This window comes from Saccopteryx bilineata, chromosome 10 (genome assembly GCF_036850765.1).
Source record: "Saccopteryx bilineata isolate mSacBil1 chromosome 10, mSacBil1_pri_phased_curated, whole genome shotgun sequence".
Lineage (NCBI taxonomy): Eukaryota > Metazoa > Chordata > Mammalia > Chiroptera > Emballonuridae > Saccopteryx > Saccopteryx bilineata.
Genome location: NC_089499.1, coordinates 20,033,057 through 20,050,102, shown reverse-complemented (window position 1 = coordinate 20,050,102; position 17,046 = coordinate 20,033,057). Strand labels below are relative to the sequence as shown.

At 47.0% G+C, this 17,046-nt stretch overlaps 1 protein-coding gene across 1 annotated transcript in view; it reads left to right on the top strand.

Annotated features, from left to right (window-relative positions):
• Window positions 1-17,046, top strand: part of TGFBR2 (transforming growth factor beta receptor 2) — a 96,106-nt gene that overhangs the window by 35,611 nt on the left and 43,449 nt on the right. Inside the window, exons 2-3 of the mRNA XM_066244366.1 lie at window positions 7,245-7,413; window positions 11,480-11,670. Of these exons, the coding sequence (XP_066100463.1) occupies window positions 7,245-7,413; window positions 11,480-11,670 (360 nt within the window). The remainder of the gene's footprint in view (window positions 1-7,244; window positions 7,414-11,479; window positions 11,671-17,046) is intronic.

The following is a 17,046-nucleotide window of genomic DNA, read 5'->3' as shown; positions in this document are numbered from 1 at the left end:
CCGTCAGAATTTAAATTTTATTTATATCAATTAACCTATATGGTAAAATTTGGCTTCATTATCCATTGTTTTATTAAATGTCCAAGAACCTGTCGACTTCAAGGGAGGATGTACTGTATGTAAGTTTGCCGGATCCAAAATGAGTGGAGAAAAAGGGAAAGAATGGCCAGTCACCAGTTGGGTTCTCCGTAGCCTTTATCTCAGTCTGAGCCAGCGGCCTGGACGTAACCTGGAAACAGCGTCACAGTTCCTGGCTGTGCCGGACAGCGCCGTGAGTACTTGGATAGGCTCTAGTGCCCAATCCTTGACTCCAACACTAATCTAGGTGTTGCTAGGTTTGTAATGTGATTAACAGCTACAATCAGTTGACCTTAGGGGGCCTCATCCAATCAGTTGGAAGGCCTAAGCACCAAAACTGAAGTATCGTACAGAAGAAATTCTTTCTCCAAACTTGTCGCATCAATGCCTGCCTGAGTTTCTAGTCTGCCGACTGTAGCATCCACCGGGTCAAGAACAAACGTCGGAGACTTTCAGGAGTATAGATGGAACTTTATTGGCCAGTTTTACCTGTACAGGGGCAAATTCCTGAGGTGTCCAGAGACACCGTGCTCACAAGGAGCTACAGATGGGAATCGCACCTAGCGCTCACAGCTAAATCTTTTTATAAGCTAAGCAAGCAAGCCTAATACAGAAGCAGATGTGGCGGTAACCTATTTGCTAAGGGGGCTGCACATAGCATAGCAACAGGGGCTGGGGTCTAGCTCATTGGCGAATTCCAAACCTAAACTTCTGATAAGGGTCTTTTAACCAATAGAATGCAAACGTTTGTCTCTTTTTCCTTTTTTTTTCTTCTCTCTCAGCTTCCCAGAGTCCCTATCTGTCTCTGCTTCTTGAATGACCTTGGGCATGTTACTCCTAACAGAACAGGAGCAGGACCTGCCTGTAACCCTTAAGTTCCCTGTTCCATTAGTGCCCTGCTTATTTTCTGATCTTCTCTTGGTCCTTACACTGACCTGCCCTGTAACGTTCAGACTTGCCAGCTCCACAGCCGCATGAGCCAAGGTGCTATCCCACACCAGTGGGTTAAACCTATTCCCAAAAGACTCGGTGCTTAATAACATGTGAAAAGCACGGCTCCCGGGCCCAGGGAGTTCTAGTCACCAGTTGCTGTGGATTAGTCTATGAGATGCTGCGCTTAGTTGTATCAATGTTAGTGGTCATGCCATGCAATAGATAGCACCGAGCAAGGCATCCAGAGGTGTTTGTGAAATAAGTGACTTCTAAAGTACCCTCCCCCAACAGGCTATAGAACAATAGTAAGTAGGTGCATGGATTCAAAAATACACAGATACATTTCTGGCCAAGCGTTTAGGATTACTTTTAGAATCTTGAGAGTTCATGTGATTGTTCAGCTAATAGTAGGCACCATGCCAATATATGGACTCAGAATTTCAATTGAAAATTCCTAATATTTATCTGGAAGAAGTCTCAACCTTATTAGGCTGCTCATCTCTGACCTTCAAAGATAACAGGAGAGTTTCAGAAATAGATACAGCTAAGCATTTGCTTAATTCATGTACTCAAGACCCGGAAACTCTGTCTCTCGGCGATGAGTTTGGGGAAAATGCGCCCTAAAATGAGGAAGGCAGTGTGACCTAGACTGAACATTACTCACGGGTTTGTGTGAAGAGAAGTGAAATATGTGGGCATGTGATACCATCATATGCCCCAAACAGCTGCCCGTGTTCACTTCCTTTGCTGAAGGACTTTCTAGGGGAAGAAACATTCTTATTGGAACCTTTGCATGGGGGAAAACATTATGAATACCCCATTTGCCTGTTATGAGTAGAAAGTTCCCTAAAGATGGCCAGCTATTTGCAGAGGGTCTGCAGACATTAAAACACCCTGCCTTCACGTGAGACCCTCTTAACTGAAGAGACCTCGGAGAGTAACTTAACCTGAATTTGAAGTCATTTTAGCGTGGGTGAGGGTTCGCTCTAGGGTCGATTAGGTGGCTTTTGTTGTGATGTTTAGAGCAATGGTTTTCTGGTGCCAGTCTACGAAAGAGTTAACCACCCTGATGTTGTCCAGAAGATTACAGAGTCTGTAATCACTGGTTCTATCATCTTCATAAAACAGCAGGGTGGTTAACTCGTTCGCGGACCTGAGCAAAACTCCTGTCAGACTGGCACTGGTCCTTAGATCGCTGGTGGAAAAACATGTAAGTCATCTCTAGATTACTTATGATACCGAATACAATGTAAATAGTGATTATATTCTTTAGAGAACAATGACTAGAAAAAAAGGTCTGTAAGGGTTCAGTACAGATGCAACCATCATAGGCCTAACTACGTGTCAGCCTACAGTGGCACTTAGAAATATTTGTTTTCAGGTATTTTCCATCCAAATCTTGTTGAATCCACGGAAACAGAACCCGTGTTTATAGAGGGCCAGCTCTCTATGCGATCACTTTATCATTTATGCGTTCCTTTGGTCTCACAAATATTATGTATTAAACTTAAAGATGTGGTTTATAGGTGAGGTCATGACAAGTCACTTCCTTCGCTGTGAGTTGGGATGCAGAGAAGCAGTTGTGCACACAGTGAGTGACCGTCACCACCCCTGGCCCCCGCCAGCCCTCCACCCCACTCTGATCAGCACCGTGTGGCTTGGCTGGTTATCACTGCTTCACCCTGGAGGACCCTAGGGCTCTTCAGCTGGGGCTTACGGACCTTCAGGGAATCTGTGAACCAGTCCTCTGCAATGACAAGCGGAAGTTTGTATGCATGTCTCTCCGCCTCCTCGTCCCAGAGTGAGTTCATAAAGCTTTTTATCAACATGAGGTGACCCCCAACAACGGTTAAGAGTAGCTTTGTCTCTACACTTGATCTCACCAACACAGTTATTTCCAAAGGAGAATACTGGCTTTCAGCGAAGGCTGGACATTTATTGACTGCCTGGAATTGTAGGGTGGGAGCCTCCTGAAGTCAACTGCTAGTGAGTGGCTAGCAGGGGAGGGGTTGGAAATTATGGTGACTGTGCCCTGCCTAGAGGCTTTCACATGAAAACAGCTGATCAAGAGAGGAAATCTGCTCACCTGAGTAGGCGGAGCTTTTACTGTAATGAAAAAAAAAAAAGAGGCCTGACCAGGCCATGGTGCAGTGGATAGAGCATTGGACTGGGATGTAGAGGACCCAAGTTCGAGACCCCGAGGTCACCAGCTTGAGGGCTCATCTGGTTTGAGCAAGGCTCACTAGCTTGAGCCCAAGGTCACTGGCTTGAGCAAGGGGTCCCTCGCTCTGCTGTAGCCCCCTAGTCAAGGCACATATGAGAAAGCAATCAATGAACAACTAAAGTGCTGCAACAAAGAATTGATGCTTCTCATCTCTCTTCGTTCCTGTCTGAGTGTCCCTATCTGTCCCTCTGTCTTTCTTTATCACAAAAAAAAAAAAAAGAAAAGAAAAAGAAAGAGGCCTCCCTGCTGGATACTTCGCAGGTGATATATGATAACTTATGCAGCTTACTAACACACAGTTGGTGTTGAATACAAGTTCTCAGTGGAGACCTTCCCCTTCCCCCGTATGTCTGGGCATCCAAGTTTGGAGTAAAGTGATCCGTTTGTCTTTTTTCCCAGAATTCAGTGGAGAGGGCTTCCCCTCCTGGGCCTCACCTGGAGGCACCGTGCGTGGTACCCCTGCCTGGCTCCAGGGGCCCGGTGTGCGCTGACTGCGGTCTGAGTGCTGCCCTGAGCTGGGCCCCTTAGTGATCTCTCTCTCTTCTTCTTCTTCTTTCCCCCGCCATGGCTGCTGCTTCTTCCTTTTTCTTTTCTCTGTACTGTTGATTGTGTTTTGCAGGTGTCAAATCCAGCCCCCTTGTACTTGTCACCATGTCTGCGGCTGCTGCTCTGGCTCCCAGCACAGGCTCATCTGTGTTTATTATCTATCACTCCTGACTCCTGTCACTGTGCTCACACTTCTCACTCTTGTTAGGGAAGGACTGGCCAGCCCCCAGGAGGATGCATCCCCACCTGGCGGGGGTGGGGTGGGGAGGGGAGTGCTCCTCTCATAGCTTCGGGTACATGCTTTCCACAAGGAAACCTCTAGCTTCACACACACCCCCCCCCCTTCACCGTCACAGGAGCTGGATATGTGTTTGTACGGGAGGAGGGCTTTTCCCTCTGTTCTGTTTTGTGCCGGTGTGTTGTTTTTCAGCTAGTTCTAGGTCGGGGTCTTTTCGGTGCATGTTAGAACCATGTGTGCAGCTTCTAAAATTCCTGATGCCCAAGCGACCCTCCAGAATAATTAAACTAGCCTCTCTGGAATGGGACCGCTTCATTATGGATTCTAACATGCCCCTCAAATATGATAGCCGCTGAACCTAGGCTAAAATCCTAACATGCTGGGAGGCTGAATTCCAAGTCACGGAGGCTCGATTTCATATTTCAAAACAACAAAGCTTCCTCATCAGCAAATAGCTATTTGTCTTAAACGTATTCTATTTTAAAAGAATCAAACAAAATACGGCCTAGCATTTTATGCTTTTCCCACGTCTTGTAGGGAAAGCTGAAGGGTTGAATACGCCGTTTCAAACATGGATCCAAATCTAACCATTGCAGAAAAGAATACATATTCATTGTTGCTTTAGTCCCAAATTTAACACAAGGTTCAGAGAGCACTTAGGCCTGTATTTTTAGCTGCGCGTAGAGCTCTAGCCCTGGGAGACATTGAGAATTTCAAAATAGTTTGTTACCTAAAAATACACTTCCTGAAATGAACTTGAGGTCTGGGAGGGATGAATGGGTTTATTTTCTTCTTCTTCTATATTTAATGTTACCACAAGAAAGCAAATCTTGAATTTATACATGTTTATATTTTTAGAGACCCAGGAAACAGGTGCCATGTCCAAGTGACGAAGAGGGTTGAATGGCAAAGGGTCGATGACAGAAATCTAAGACTCAGAGACAGGGAAGGACTGGGGTAGGGCATTGAAGCTCTCCCTGGCTTTAGGCAGGAGCACGCCTAACACAGCGAGAGGAGGCGGCTTTCTCAGCACGATCCCTGGGAGAAGCACGTCTCCCAACGGCCAGGGACTAGTCTAGCGCCACACGTGGTCTTCCTTACTGGCTCGAACTTCATATTTGTTGACCAAACGCCTTATAGCTTTGTCTCGCTTGACTCTCCAAACGCATGCCTTTAATCGCTTTCATTGCTAATGGAAATGGGGATTTGTGGAAAATAATGGGGATTATAGGGGTTTTTATATCTTTTTATTGCCCCTCGGCATGCGTTCTGTGAGTTGCAAAGAACAATCCCTTCTTCAGCATGTGATTAGTGGATGTGAATGAATATTGAATTTACAATCACACTCTCTGGTAACGCTGGGGAAGAAGGTCTATGTTCTTTCCCGCTGGATATAAAGGACCAGAAGCCAACTTCTTATATTCATTCCTTTAGGTCAGGGGTCCCCAAACTTTTTACACAGGGGGCCAGTTTACTGTCCCTCAGACCGTTGGAGGGCCATCACATACAGTGCTCCTCTCACTGACCACCAGTGAAAGAGGTGCCTCTTCTGGAAGTGCGGGGGGGTGGGGGGGTGGATAAATGGCCTCAGGGGGCCGCATGCGGCCCGGCCCCCTCGGGCCGTAGTTTGGGGACACCTGCTTTAGGTATTCATCTCTTTGCTCATTTATTCAATAAGCATTTTCGGATAGCTTCTTCTGTGTGACAGGCCCTCTTCTTGGCGCAGGATATAAACATGGCGGATAAAGTCTCAGAGAGGTTGCATTTTGGTGGGTACATTATAAGTAAAGTCAGCGATCAAGTTGGATTGTGCAGAAGATAAGGCAAGAGTCAGGTCATTGCTATTTGTGGGCTGCTTTTGGATGAAGAACTGACATTTCATCAGAGACCAGAAAGGTGACAAGAAACCAGACAAAAGGGAGTAACAAGGGAAAGGATTGAGGAAGAAAGGCACTTGGCTTCTTCCAGGAAAAGCCCATGTGTCCTGCAAGCTCACGGGTGAGGAATCAGAGAGTTGAGAGGGGTGGTGGTGAGGGCTGGAGTCGGAGAGGTAGCAGGTGGCAGGCCCTTGAGGCCCCACTCAGCCTTTGCTTGCCCTCAGGACTCCAGAGCCTCGACAGCGTGTGGATTGTTTCTAGGAGTTCCTCAGTCCATGTTTATTATTTTTTATTTTTATTTTTATTTTTTGTATTTTTCTGAAGCTGGAAACGGGGAGAGACAGTCAGACAGACTCCCGCATGTGCCTGACTGGGATCCACCCGGCATGCCCACCATGGGGCGACGCTCTGCCCACCAGGGGGCGATGCTCTGCCCCTCCTGGGCGTCACTCTGCCATGACCAGAGCCACTCTAGTGCCTGGGGCAGAGGCCAAGGAGCCATCCCCAGTGTCCGGGCCATCTTTGCTCCAATGGATCCTTGGCTGCGGGAGGGGACGAGAGAGACAGAGAGGAAGGAGGGGGGGAGGTGGAGAAGCAAATGGGCGCTTCTCCTATGTGCCCTGGCCGGGAATCTAACCCAGGTCCCCCGCACGCCAGGCCGACGCTCTACCACTGAGCCAACCGGCCAGGGCCAGTCCATGTTTATTAATCAACTGATTTCCCTCAAGGCAACAGAAGTCAGGGCCAGTTTCTTATAAGACGTCCCCATAGCTCCTTCCGGCATAGGTCAGGAACAAGATGACCAAGTCTGGCCCCGCCTGCAGGGTCTCCTCAGTTGCCAACTCACTTTTCCACTTCCCAACTCCGCTCTCTTGTGACCTCTCTGCCCATCTGGGTGGTGACTGTTGTCTGGCATCCACATCCTCTGTCCTTCTGTCTATTTTGGGTTACTCTACCCTCATCTGTTTCCTTGACTATCCACCCAGCTACACTGTAATTTCCCTACGGGCACTTCATCGTGCTCCCAGAACTCAGAACAATGCAATGGGCCAATCCAACCTATGTTTCTTGATTGAATGATAAGGATTGTGGAGAAGGGAGTACCTTATGAAATCAGGGACAAAAGCAAAAAGTGACTCCAACTTCCCCGCACCCTGCAATAGCTTTTGTTCCAGATTGCAGAGATGCATGGAGTTCCCCCGGATGTGAGGGCGTTATTCTGCCTGTCTTCATAGTCATTGTTCTGACATCAGGTTCACTTGATATTGCGTACCATCATTAGGAAGTCATTGGCAGGCTGCCTCCTGGATAGATAATCATTCAGTGTATCTTTCTTTTCCCTCTACAGTTAATAATGACATGATGATCACTGACAACAACGGGGCGGTCAAGTTTTCACAATTGTGTAAATTTTGTGACGTGAGATCTTCCACCTGTGACAACCAGAAATCCTGCATGAGCAACTGTAGTATCACATCCATCTGTGAAAAGCCACACGAAGTCTGTGTGGCTGTCTGGTAAGGCTGCCTTTTAAAAAAAAAATCTTTTCTTTTTTTTTTTTTTTTTTTTTTTTTTGTATTTTTCTGAAGCTGGAAACGGGGAGAGACAGTCAGACAGACTCCCGCATGCGCCCAACCGGGATCCACCCGGCACGCCCACCAGGGGCGATGCTCTGCCCACCAGGGAGGCGATGCTCTGCCCCCCCGGGGCGTCGCTCTGCCGTGACCAGAGCCACTCTAGCGCCTGGGGCAGAGGCCAAGGAGCCATCCCCAGCGCCCGGGCCATCTTTGCTCCAATGGAGCCTTGGCTGCGGGAGGGGAAGAGAGAGACAGAGAGGAAGGAGGAGGGGGTGGAGAAGCAAATGGGCACTTCTCCTGTGTGCCCTGGCCGGGAATCGAACCCGGGTCCCCCGCACGCCAGGCCGACGCTCTACCGCTGAGCCAACCAGCCAGGGCCAAATCTTTATTTTAATGCATGCTCATGGTCCATAGAGACCCAGTGTCTTCATGCCCTGAGCGTAGACACCATCCCGTTTCCCTTTCTCATGCCCCATCTCTCTTCTAATTGTTCGACGCAGTTTCCAGAGTTACTCTGTACATTTTCAAATACAGACACCTGTGCATCTATGTGTGTGAGAGAGCACAGAAGATGACTTCTCATTTTCGTAGTAAATCATAGGAGACCCTGTGAGAGAGAGGAATTTGACACTTAACTAGTCATGTAATACTATGAGGTACCCGTTCAGTACCTCATAGTGACAGCAGGAGCTTTATTCTTCTGAGGCAGTTTCAGCCTTGTTTTGTGGGAAGAGAGGAGATGAGAGATGGGCTGGTGGAAGAGGAGAGCATTCCGGAACCAGAAAACAACTCCTTCCTTAGTCAGAGACCATGGCCATGTCATTTGTACCACCACTGGGCTACACACTGCCTCTTTTCTCTTGGATCAGAACCACATACATATTTCTCTTAGATCAGATTCCCTCCATCCTTCGTCTCTCTCAGTCTTCCCACCTGAACACACACACACACACACACACATTGGGTACTCAGACATCATCCGATGAATTCATAGTTGTAAATTGGGAGTCTGAGCAAGAGATAAAAAAAAAAAAAAAGAAAAAGACCATCAAGAGAGTTCCTCTTTTATAAAACCATAGCAATTAATGAATTTATTAACAAAATACAGCATTTTGTAAACATATTCTGATGCTTCCAATTTATCGGCTTTTTTTTTTTTTAAAGTAACCTATGTGTTGTCTCCTGCCCATTGCAAATGAGAATCTAAACCCAAATATCCTCCTCTCCTTTTGGGGAAAGAGTCTTTTGGACTCTCTCCAGACCCCATGAAGCTAGCCTTGATGACAGATCTGAAAACCTTGCAGATTTCTGTACATTGCGGGGGATGACTCGCTTCTTAAGAACCAAAGGAATGTTCACAGCAGAGACTTGTCCTGTCGGCTTGTGGTACCTGCCAGCTGCCTTCGTGGCCAGTGCTGAGAAATGCTTTTGAAAAAAGGAATTTGGACAAAGAGTCTGTCGAGAAGAGAGGGATCGTTAGGGGGGGGTCAGGATGCATGCCACCTGAGGGCTGGTTGCAGGAAAGGAAGGACAGCTTCTCTGGAGACAGGTTGAAGGACAGGACATCCAGGACATCTCTTGAGGTATCTCGAGTGGGGAACACAATAAACATTATCTTTGTAACTATGAAGGGCAGAAGGAGGGTCCCTCAAGTGTACAAGAGGAAAGACTTGTGCTCAGTACACATTTAACCATTTTCATAATCGTGGTTTCCTGATGGCAGGACAGACTTCCTTCTCCAGAGGAGTCAAGTGAAGGTCAGGAGAGGCTGCGTGGGTGGCAGGTCGGGTGCAGGAAGGATTGCGACACCCGATGGCTGGGAGGACCCAAGGCTTCCTCCTTCCCTTCTCTTCTCCCCTCTGACCGTTTGCCCTGAAACATCCACTGTGGTCTGAGCTGACTTCTGCTAATGAAAAAGGAGGGGAGGCTCTTTTAATGCAGGCATTTTCCCCTGACTACAAGCCCAAATGATTGATTGTGAATCAAGTCGCCAGACCAGAGGCTTTGCTTGTCTCAGAAAATGAGCCTGCATGGAGGAGAGGACGCCTCCCCATCTCCTCCGTGTCCCGGCTATAAAGAATAAGTACAGTGAATGTTATTTTCAGCCGCCTTGGTGAAGACACATACTCCGGTGGAGGGGGAGTGTGAGGAGGAGAAAGGGATGTGCAGTGAGTGCTTTGCTAACCCCCTGACCCCCTCGGGCTGCTGCGGGGTTCCCCAGTCCCTCCCGGGAACTCCCTGCTCTGAGCAGAACTTTCCTCAAGTTCGCCTCTTCTTCATGGGCAGCCAATACCCTGTAACTGGTTGATGCTGTTCGCCTTTGGGCAGCGTGGATGTCACAAACGTGATTCTTTTCCTGGTTGGGCTGTTCCAGCCTCCGCTTCATTCCTTCTCCTCTTGCCCCCTTGCTGACTCATTGCCCTTCAGTGCCCTTGAATTAAGCACTAGCAGGGGGATCTGTCAGGTTGCTCTTTCCCTGCAGGGGGTGGGCACAACTCTTTTCCAGGTGAAAGCTGTGGCTTAGCGGCTTCTTGCTTCCAGCCCGCCTTCCATTTTCCTTCCTGTGAGTAGTGAGCGTGGGTGTGCCGGTAAGTGTGCACCAGTGCGTTTTGAACACATGTGCACTGGAGTATGTGCATGCACTCAGAATCCTTCCCAGGGAAGATTACAGGTGCAAGACTGACTGCTGCACCTATCATGTCATTGAAGGCCTGATTGCCCCCTCCAGATATGGAGGCTACCATGCAAGACAACAGCTATTTTTGCATCTGAAAACGGCAGAGAGGAGAGGAAGGATGTCAAACCAACCTTGTGCCCTTGGGCACAATCATCCGGGGTGGCAGGTTCATGAGGGGAGCAGAGACAAGTAATGCCCTTTCCAAGGATGCCAGGGGTTTATTTTGACTTCTGCAATTACAGTAGCCTGTATTAATCACGTCATTTGTAGATGTAATGTGCATGTAGAGTGAATCAAGCATTTCATAGGGCCCCAAGTAAAATGCCAGTGATGTCATTGGGCCCTTAGTTGAATTGGGCTCCCAGTGAGGGGAGTGAAGAAATACAAAATGTAGACGTAATTAGTTTGCGACAGCATAAAGTATTTCACTGAGCTCGAAGTGAAGAACATCTTGCAGTTCTCTCCCGTGTGTTTCGATTCTTCTCCACGTTTCTCTTCCTTTCTGTAATTCTGGAAACTGCAGTTCTGGGAGGTCTCTTCCATTTTCTCAGCACAGCTGCTGACGTGGAATTTGCCTCCGCTCACAGTGCCCTGGGGCCCAGCAAACAAAAGAAAAGAGGAACGGCCACTTCTTTCCCAGGCGCGCTCTTTTTTTTTTTTTTTTTTTTTAATTTTTATTTATTTATTCATTTTAGAGAGGAGAGGGAGAGACAGAGAGAGAGGAGAAACAGAGAGAGAGAAGGGGGGGGAGGAGCTGGAAGCATCAACTCCCATATGCGCCTTGACCAGGCAAGCCCAGGGTTTCGAACCGGCAACCTCAGCATTTCCAGGTGGACGCTTTATCCACTGCGCCATCACAGGTCAGGCCCAGGCGTGCTCTTTGAGAGCAAGTTAGCTAGGCATGACCCTGGTTCTGCCAAATACACCAGGATGCAGCCTGAGCCTGGCAGCACATCCGGGATGCAAGATTTAAAATCATCGTGGGGACCCAGCAATCCTCTGTTCTCTGGGCCCTCCCCTTTGGAGACTGCATTTCATCAAGACGATGTATAAAATTCTCTGACAGTATAGCTCCGCTCCTCTCCCCCCAGGTTATAATCATAAGTAAAGAGACTAAGCAAAGGAAAAACTGCAATGAGTAGCGAAAGCACAGGAGACTGTAGAATAACCTGTTAATGTTGGAAAACAGGAACCAGCTGCCACGATTAGAAACGACTTCATGAAAGAAATACGTTCCAGATCGCTTTTCTGTCCAAAGACCATATTCATCTATTCCATTCTCTTTTTCTCCCCCCCCCCCCGCTCCACCCACGCACCTCTGCACCCAAGGAGGAAGAACGATGAGAACATAACACTAGAGACGGTTTGCCATGACCCCAAGCTCCTCTACCATGGCTTTGTTCTCGAAGACGCTGCTTCTCCCAAGTGTATCATGAAGGAAAAGAAAGTGGATGGCGAGACTTTCTTCATGTGTTCTTGTAACACTGATGAGTGCAACGACCACATCATCTTCTCAGAAGGTGAGTCTTCTTCTCTTGATGGCCTGGAGCCTGCCTGCCCCTGTGTTGGTTTCTCCTGTCCCTGGTCTGCTGTCTCAAGAGTCCCGTCCGTCCCTCTGGGGCAGATGCTATAACATGAGCTAATGGTGGAAAGAGGTACTTATGGAGAAACAGGGTCTGGTCTGGTCCTGGTCAGTCTGGCTCCTGGGGCCCACATTGTTATTTGTGTTTGACAAATAGTTTCCTTCCCCTAGACCAGGCGTCCCCAAACTACGGCCCGCGGGCCGCATGCGGCCCCCTGAGGCCATTTATCCAGCCCCTACTGCACTTCTGGAAGGGGCACCTCTTTCATTGGTGGTCAGTGAGAGGACCACTGTATTTGGCAGCCCTCCAATGGTCTGAGGGACAGTGAACTGGCCCCCTGTGTAAAACGTTTGGAGACTGTGGCTTGCAAGCCACTTGCGGCTCTTTGGCCCTTTGAGCGTGGCTCTTCCACAAAATACCACGTGTGGGCGCTACCTCGATAAGGAATGTACCTACCTATATATGTTTAAGTTTAAAAATTTTGGCTCTCAAAAGAAATTTCAGTTGTTGTACTGTTGATGTTTGGCTCTGTTGACTAACGAGTTTGCCGACCACTGAGAGCAGTTGTTCTCAAAGTGCAGCATCCCCTGAGAACTTGTTAAAAATGCAGATTCTAGAGCCCGACCTCAGACCCACTGAATCAGAATCTCTGGATGCTGGGCCCAGCAATCTGTGTTTTTACAAACCTTCCAAACGATTCTGATCCAGGGAAAATTTGAGAACCACGGATCTTGATGGCGGGAAGCTGTTGGATACAAGAGGGGACTTGCTTTGAATTAACTCACGTGGTTTTTGTGTACATAGTTCTAAATTTATCTAAAGGTTAATGATCATTGGTCCCATGGGAAAGAAGAACTGAATCGCACAGGGGAAATAATGAGCCAAGGTGTACCCATGGAAATGGGAAGACGAGATACTAGCCTTTTTCTTTGAAGTACAGCATTTACTCAGCTTAAAAGAAGAGAACACATTACTCCCCCAATTTAAAAAGCTATCAATGATTTTTAACTACTATATACAAAGGCAGTATATATGCCTTATCATTCAAACAATCCAACAAAATGCAAAAATTTTAAAACGAAAGTACATTAACCTCATCTCCTCACTCCCAACCCAACAGATGATCAATATTGAGAGTTTGTGGGATGCACATATATCTCCATCATTGATTTATATAATCCCTGCTTCTCTTTCCTTACTCCGTCCTTCCTTACCTGCCATCCTTCATCCATGCATCTGTCCTTCTGTCCATCCATCTATCCATCCCGTCCACTCATCCATCCCATCCACTTTTCCATCTTTCAGTTCAAATAGCGGATCAGACTATAAATATAATTGGACAACAATTATTTTAGCCAACCATCTTTACCTCTCCTAAATAAGATAAACGTACAGACATACTGCATACCTTTTAGCTGTCTATAATCTCATAAAATGGATTATCTTCTGTGACTGATTGATCCATTTCTATTTGGTAGATTATTTAGATGTCTCTAGCTTTTCACTGAATGCTATGAATGCTACTCTGAATGTCTTTGTAAGAATATCTTGGCCCTGGCGGGTTGGCTCAGTGGTAGAGCGTCGGCCTGGCGTGCAGGAGTCCTGGGTTCGATTCCCGGCCAGTGCACACAGGAGAGGCGCCCATCTGCTTCTCCACCCCTCCCCCTCTCCTTCCTCTCTGTCTCTCTCTTCCCCTCCCGCAGCCAAGGCTCCATTGGAGCAAAGTTGGCCTGGGCACTGAGGATGGCTCTGTGGCCTCTGCTTCAGGCACTAGAAGGGCTCTGGTTGCAACAGAGCGATGCCCCAGATGGGCAGAGCATCGCCCCCTGGTGGGCATGCTGGGTGGATCCCGGTTGGGCGCATGCGGGAGTCTGTCAGACTGCTTCCTGGTTTCCAGCTTCAGAAAGAAAAAAAAAAAGAATATCTTGCATGTGTGGGCCATTGATATTTCTGCAAGATACATTTCTAGAAGTGAAGTTTCTGGATCAAAGTTACAAACATTTTAAATATGGTAACTATGATTAAATTGTTCGCTTTGCAGAAAAAAAAGATATCTGAAGATACGGATTTTCCTGTCCCTACAACACTGGAGCTTAAAAGCCTTTTAATTTTGCCAGTCTGATAGTCAATATGATATTCTTTTGTTTTTAAGAATGTAAATGCAAAGCGGGAAAAGATCATTTTAACCCCAAAGAGTTCTGAGTTGATTAAAATTCCTTTTGAAACACAAGCGCTGTGTCCGGACCCTCCCCTGTGACGGGAAGTAACGTGCCTCCTGTGTTGTGCCTGGTGCTCACCAGCCCTGCTGACCTCTGTGTCCTCTCTCTGTGTCCTTGACCGTCTGCTGGCTCCCCTCTCTTCTGGTCCAGCTTCCCACTTACGCCAGCTTCTCACCCATGGAAGGCAGGCGTGTAATCTTGTCAGAGCAGCGCTTTCCAAAATCAATCCTCCCTCCTCTGTTTTCTCAGTCTATAAACACACCATTTTCCCCCCTCATTTTCCTTATGTGATTTGAGTTAGGAGGGAAGCTGTAACTAGATTAAATCACACCAAAGCGTGATAACACCTGATATCCTGGCTTAACATGTCAGCTTTCTCCAAGTAGTTCACTTTTCAAAAGCAGGTCTAGGCTAAGCTAAAGGAATTCATCTTTAATAGTAGACAATCCAGACACGTTGACTATTGTCGGTGAACGTCTTTGGTCCTTTTGCTTACTGGCTTGCCTACAATGGAAGAATTTATTTCATCCCCAAAAGACAAAATTTGATAAATGACCTGAAAGTTGGAGGTGTGAGTGTGTATGTGTGTATGTGTGTGTGTGTGTGTGTGTGTATGTGTGTGTGTGTATTATTAGAAGCTTTTAAGATATTAATGACTTGAGTTTTCAGTGTATTTCAACTCAGGTGACAATCACGGGCCCACATTCATATAGTTCCCCTCTTATTCATTATCATATGATATCGTTCCTTACGATGTGAGACAAATGCCATACAGGCAGTTTCTCTTTGTACAACTCAAGGAACCCAGCACAGCTGATGACTCAGATGTCTGGGTGATTTGGGAACCTTTGAACACATTCCAGGGGTGTTTGTGTTTCGTCTTCTACAATGTTCTAGGGGGTGTTTGCTTCTTAAGTATCTCTCTTCTCTGCAATGCAATATCCCCCCCCCCATCTAAACCAGCAACATTTTAGGATCTATCTCCTCTGTACTAAAGAATGAAAAGTCTTGAAGTACTCTTCTCCGGGCTAAGTCAGACAAGGTGGTGAACCACAACTCTCTGGAGTGCCTTACACTGTATTTTGATTTCTGACCTGCAAACACAATGGGTGACAGTTGTTTATAATCATCTGGTTTCTTAAATATAAATATTTATTGAAAAAATGTTGAGCCACAGACTTTCCTCCTCTTCCTCTTCTTCCTCCTCCTCCTCCTTCTTCTTCCTCTTCTTCTGTCTTCCTTCTTCTTCCTTCTTCTTCCTCTTCTTCCGTCTTCCTTCTTCTTCCTTCTTTTCCCTTCTTCTCCCTTCTTCTTTCTCCTCCTCCTCTTCTTTTTTGAATGATTTTAGAGAGAGGAGAGAGAGAATGGTGAGGGGAGAAGCAGGAAGCATCAACCTGTAGTTGCTTTTCTATGTGCCTTGACTGGGCAAGCCCGGGATTTTGAACCGGTGACCTCAGCATTCCAGGTTGACGCTTTATCCACTGCGCCACCACAGGTCAGGCTTCTTTTTAATTGTAGTTCTATATTTCCAGTGCTTTTATGAGTGATATCTCCCATTTGGAGAGAATGTACGATTGCTGTGTATGGTGCTCAGACCTTATCATGGCATGGCCTCATTGAATCTCAGAGCTGCCCCATGAAATAGACACTGGTGGTATTCTCATCCTATGGATGAGAGAAACATGCTCAGAGAAGTTTAATGCTCTGTCAGTATCACATGACAAGTGGGTAACATTGGTAGGATTTAGAATGGGCTGTGTACCAACTAAAAAAAATTGTGAGGGTTTCCCCTCCCTCCCTCCCTCCCTCCTTTTCTCCCTCCCTCCCTCCTATCCTCCCTCCCTCCCTCCCTTCTTTTCTCCCTCCCTCCTTCCTACCCTTCCTCTCTCCCTCCCTTCTTTTCTCCCTCCCTCCTTCCTACCCTCCCTCCTTCCCTCCCTACCTACCTCCCTTCTTTTCTCCCTCCCTCCCTCTCATCCTCCCTCCCTCCCTCCCTTTTTTCCTTCCTTTCTTCCTTCCTTCCATCTTTCCTCCCTCCCTCTTTTCCTCCTTTTCTCTCTTCTTCTTTTATTTCTTTCTCTCTCTATCTAACAGATAATATATATACATATTTTAAAAATTTAAATGCTTCAAAATGGGTACAGTGAAAAGAAAGTCTTCTTTTCATTTTGTTCCCTAATCTCCCTGGTCATTGTGAACAGCTGACCATCCATTCTTCCAGAGAGAGATTTCTTTCTGGAGGGAATTCTGCAGGGAAATCCTCAATTTGGTAAAACATATTATTGAGTTTCTTTTTTAAGCCAAGATTCATTGATGTACAATTTACATAAAATAAAATTTACCCTTTTAAACTGTACGGTTGGCTGGATTTGATAAATGTATACAGTGGTGTAACCACAACCACAGTCAAGGCAGAACATTTTTGTGACTCCCAGTCAGTTCCCTCATGCCCTTTTGCAATCCTATTGGGATTTTTATTCACATTTTAAAAAATGTGGGTTGCTTTTTTTTTCTCTTTGATCTTCATATTACTTAACCAAGGCCCTGAATAATGAATATGTGGCGTGTCCCCAGCCTTGGACAATCTACAGAATCTACCGAGAGAGAGAGAGAGAGAGAGAGAGAGAGAGAGAGAGAGAGAGCAACCTGGCGGATAGATCAAGGGGAGGCTGGGCCTCCCACACTCATGGTGCTCCCTCACTCCTGTCTCCTTGCCCTGCCTCCGAAGCTCCCCTCTTGCCAGAAGACGGGCAGACCCCCGAGATTCCAGGCGGAACAGGGGACCCCCGAGATTTCAGGCGGAACAGGGGACCCCCGAGATTCCAGGCGGAAGAGGGGCTGCCTGTACTGGTTATTAAGGAAGGCCTGGTGACAGCTGTGAGTCAGATAAGACCTACCAGGCTCTAGGACTGGAGTGAACAGAGGAAGGAGGAAGAGAGAAGCCTGCACTAACAGGTTGCCCTCTTTGCTTGCTGGTGACCCTTTGCTTGTTCACTTTGCAAATGCATTACGTGGCTACTCATTTCTCACTACCTTTAAGAATCGCCCCCAACCATTCAGTTTTATTCATTTCATAAACGGTTTTGAAACGCAG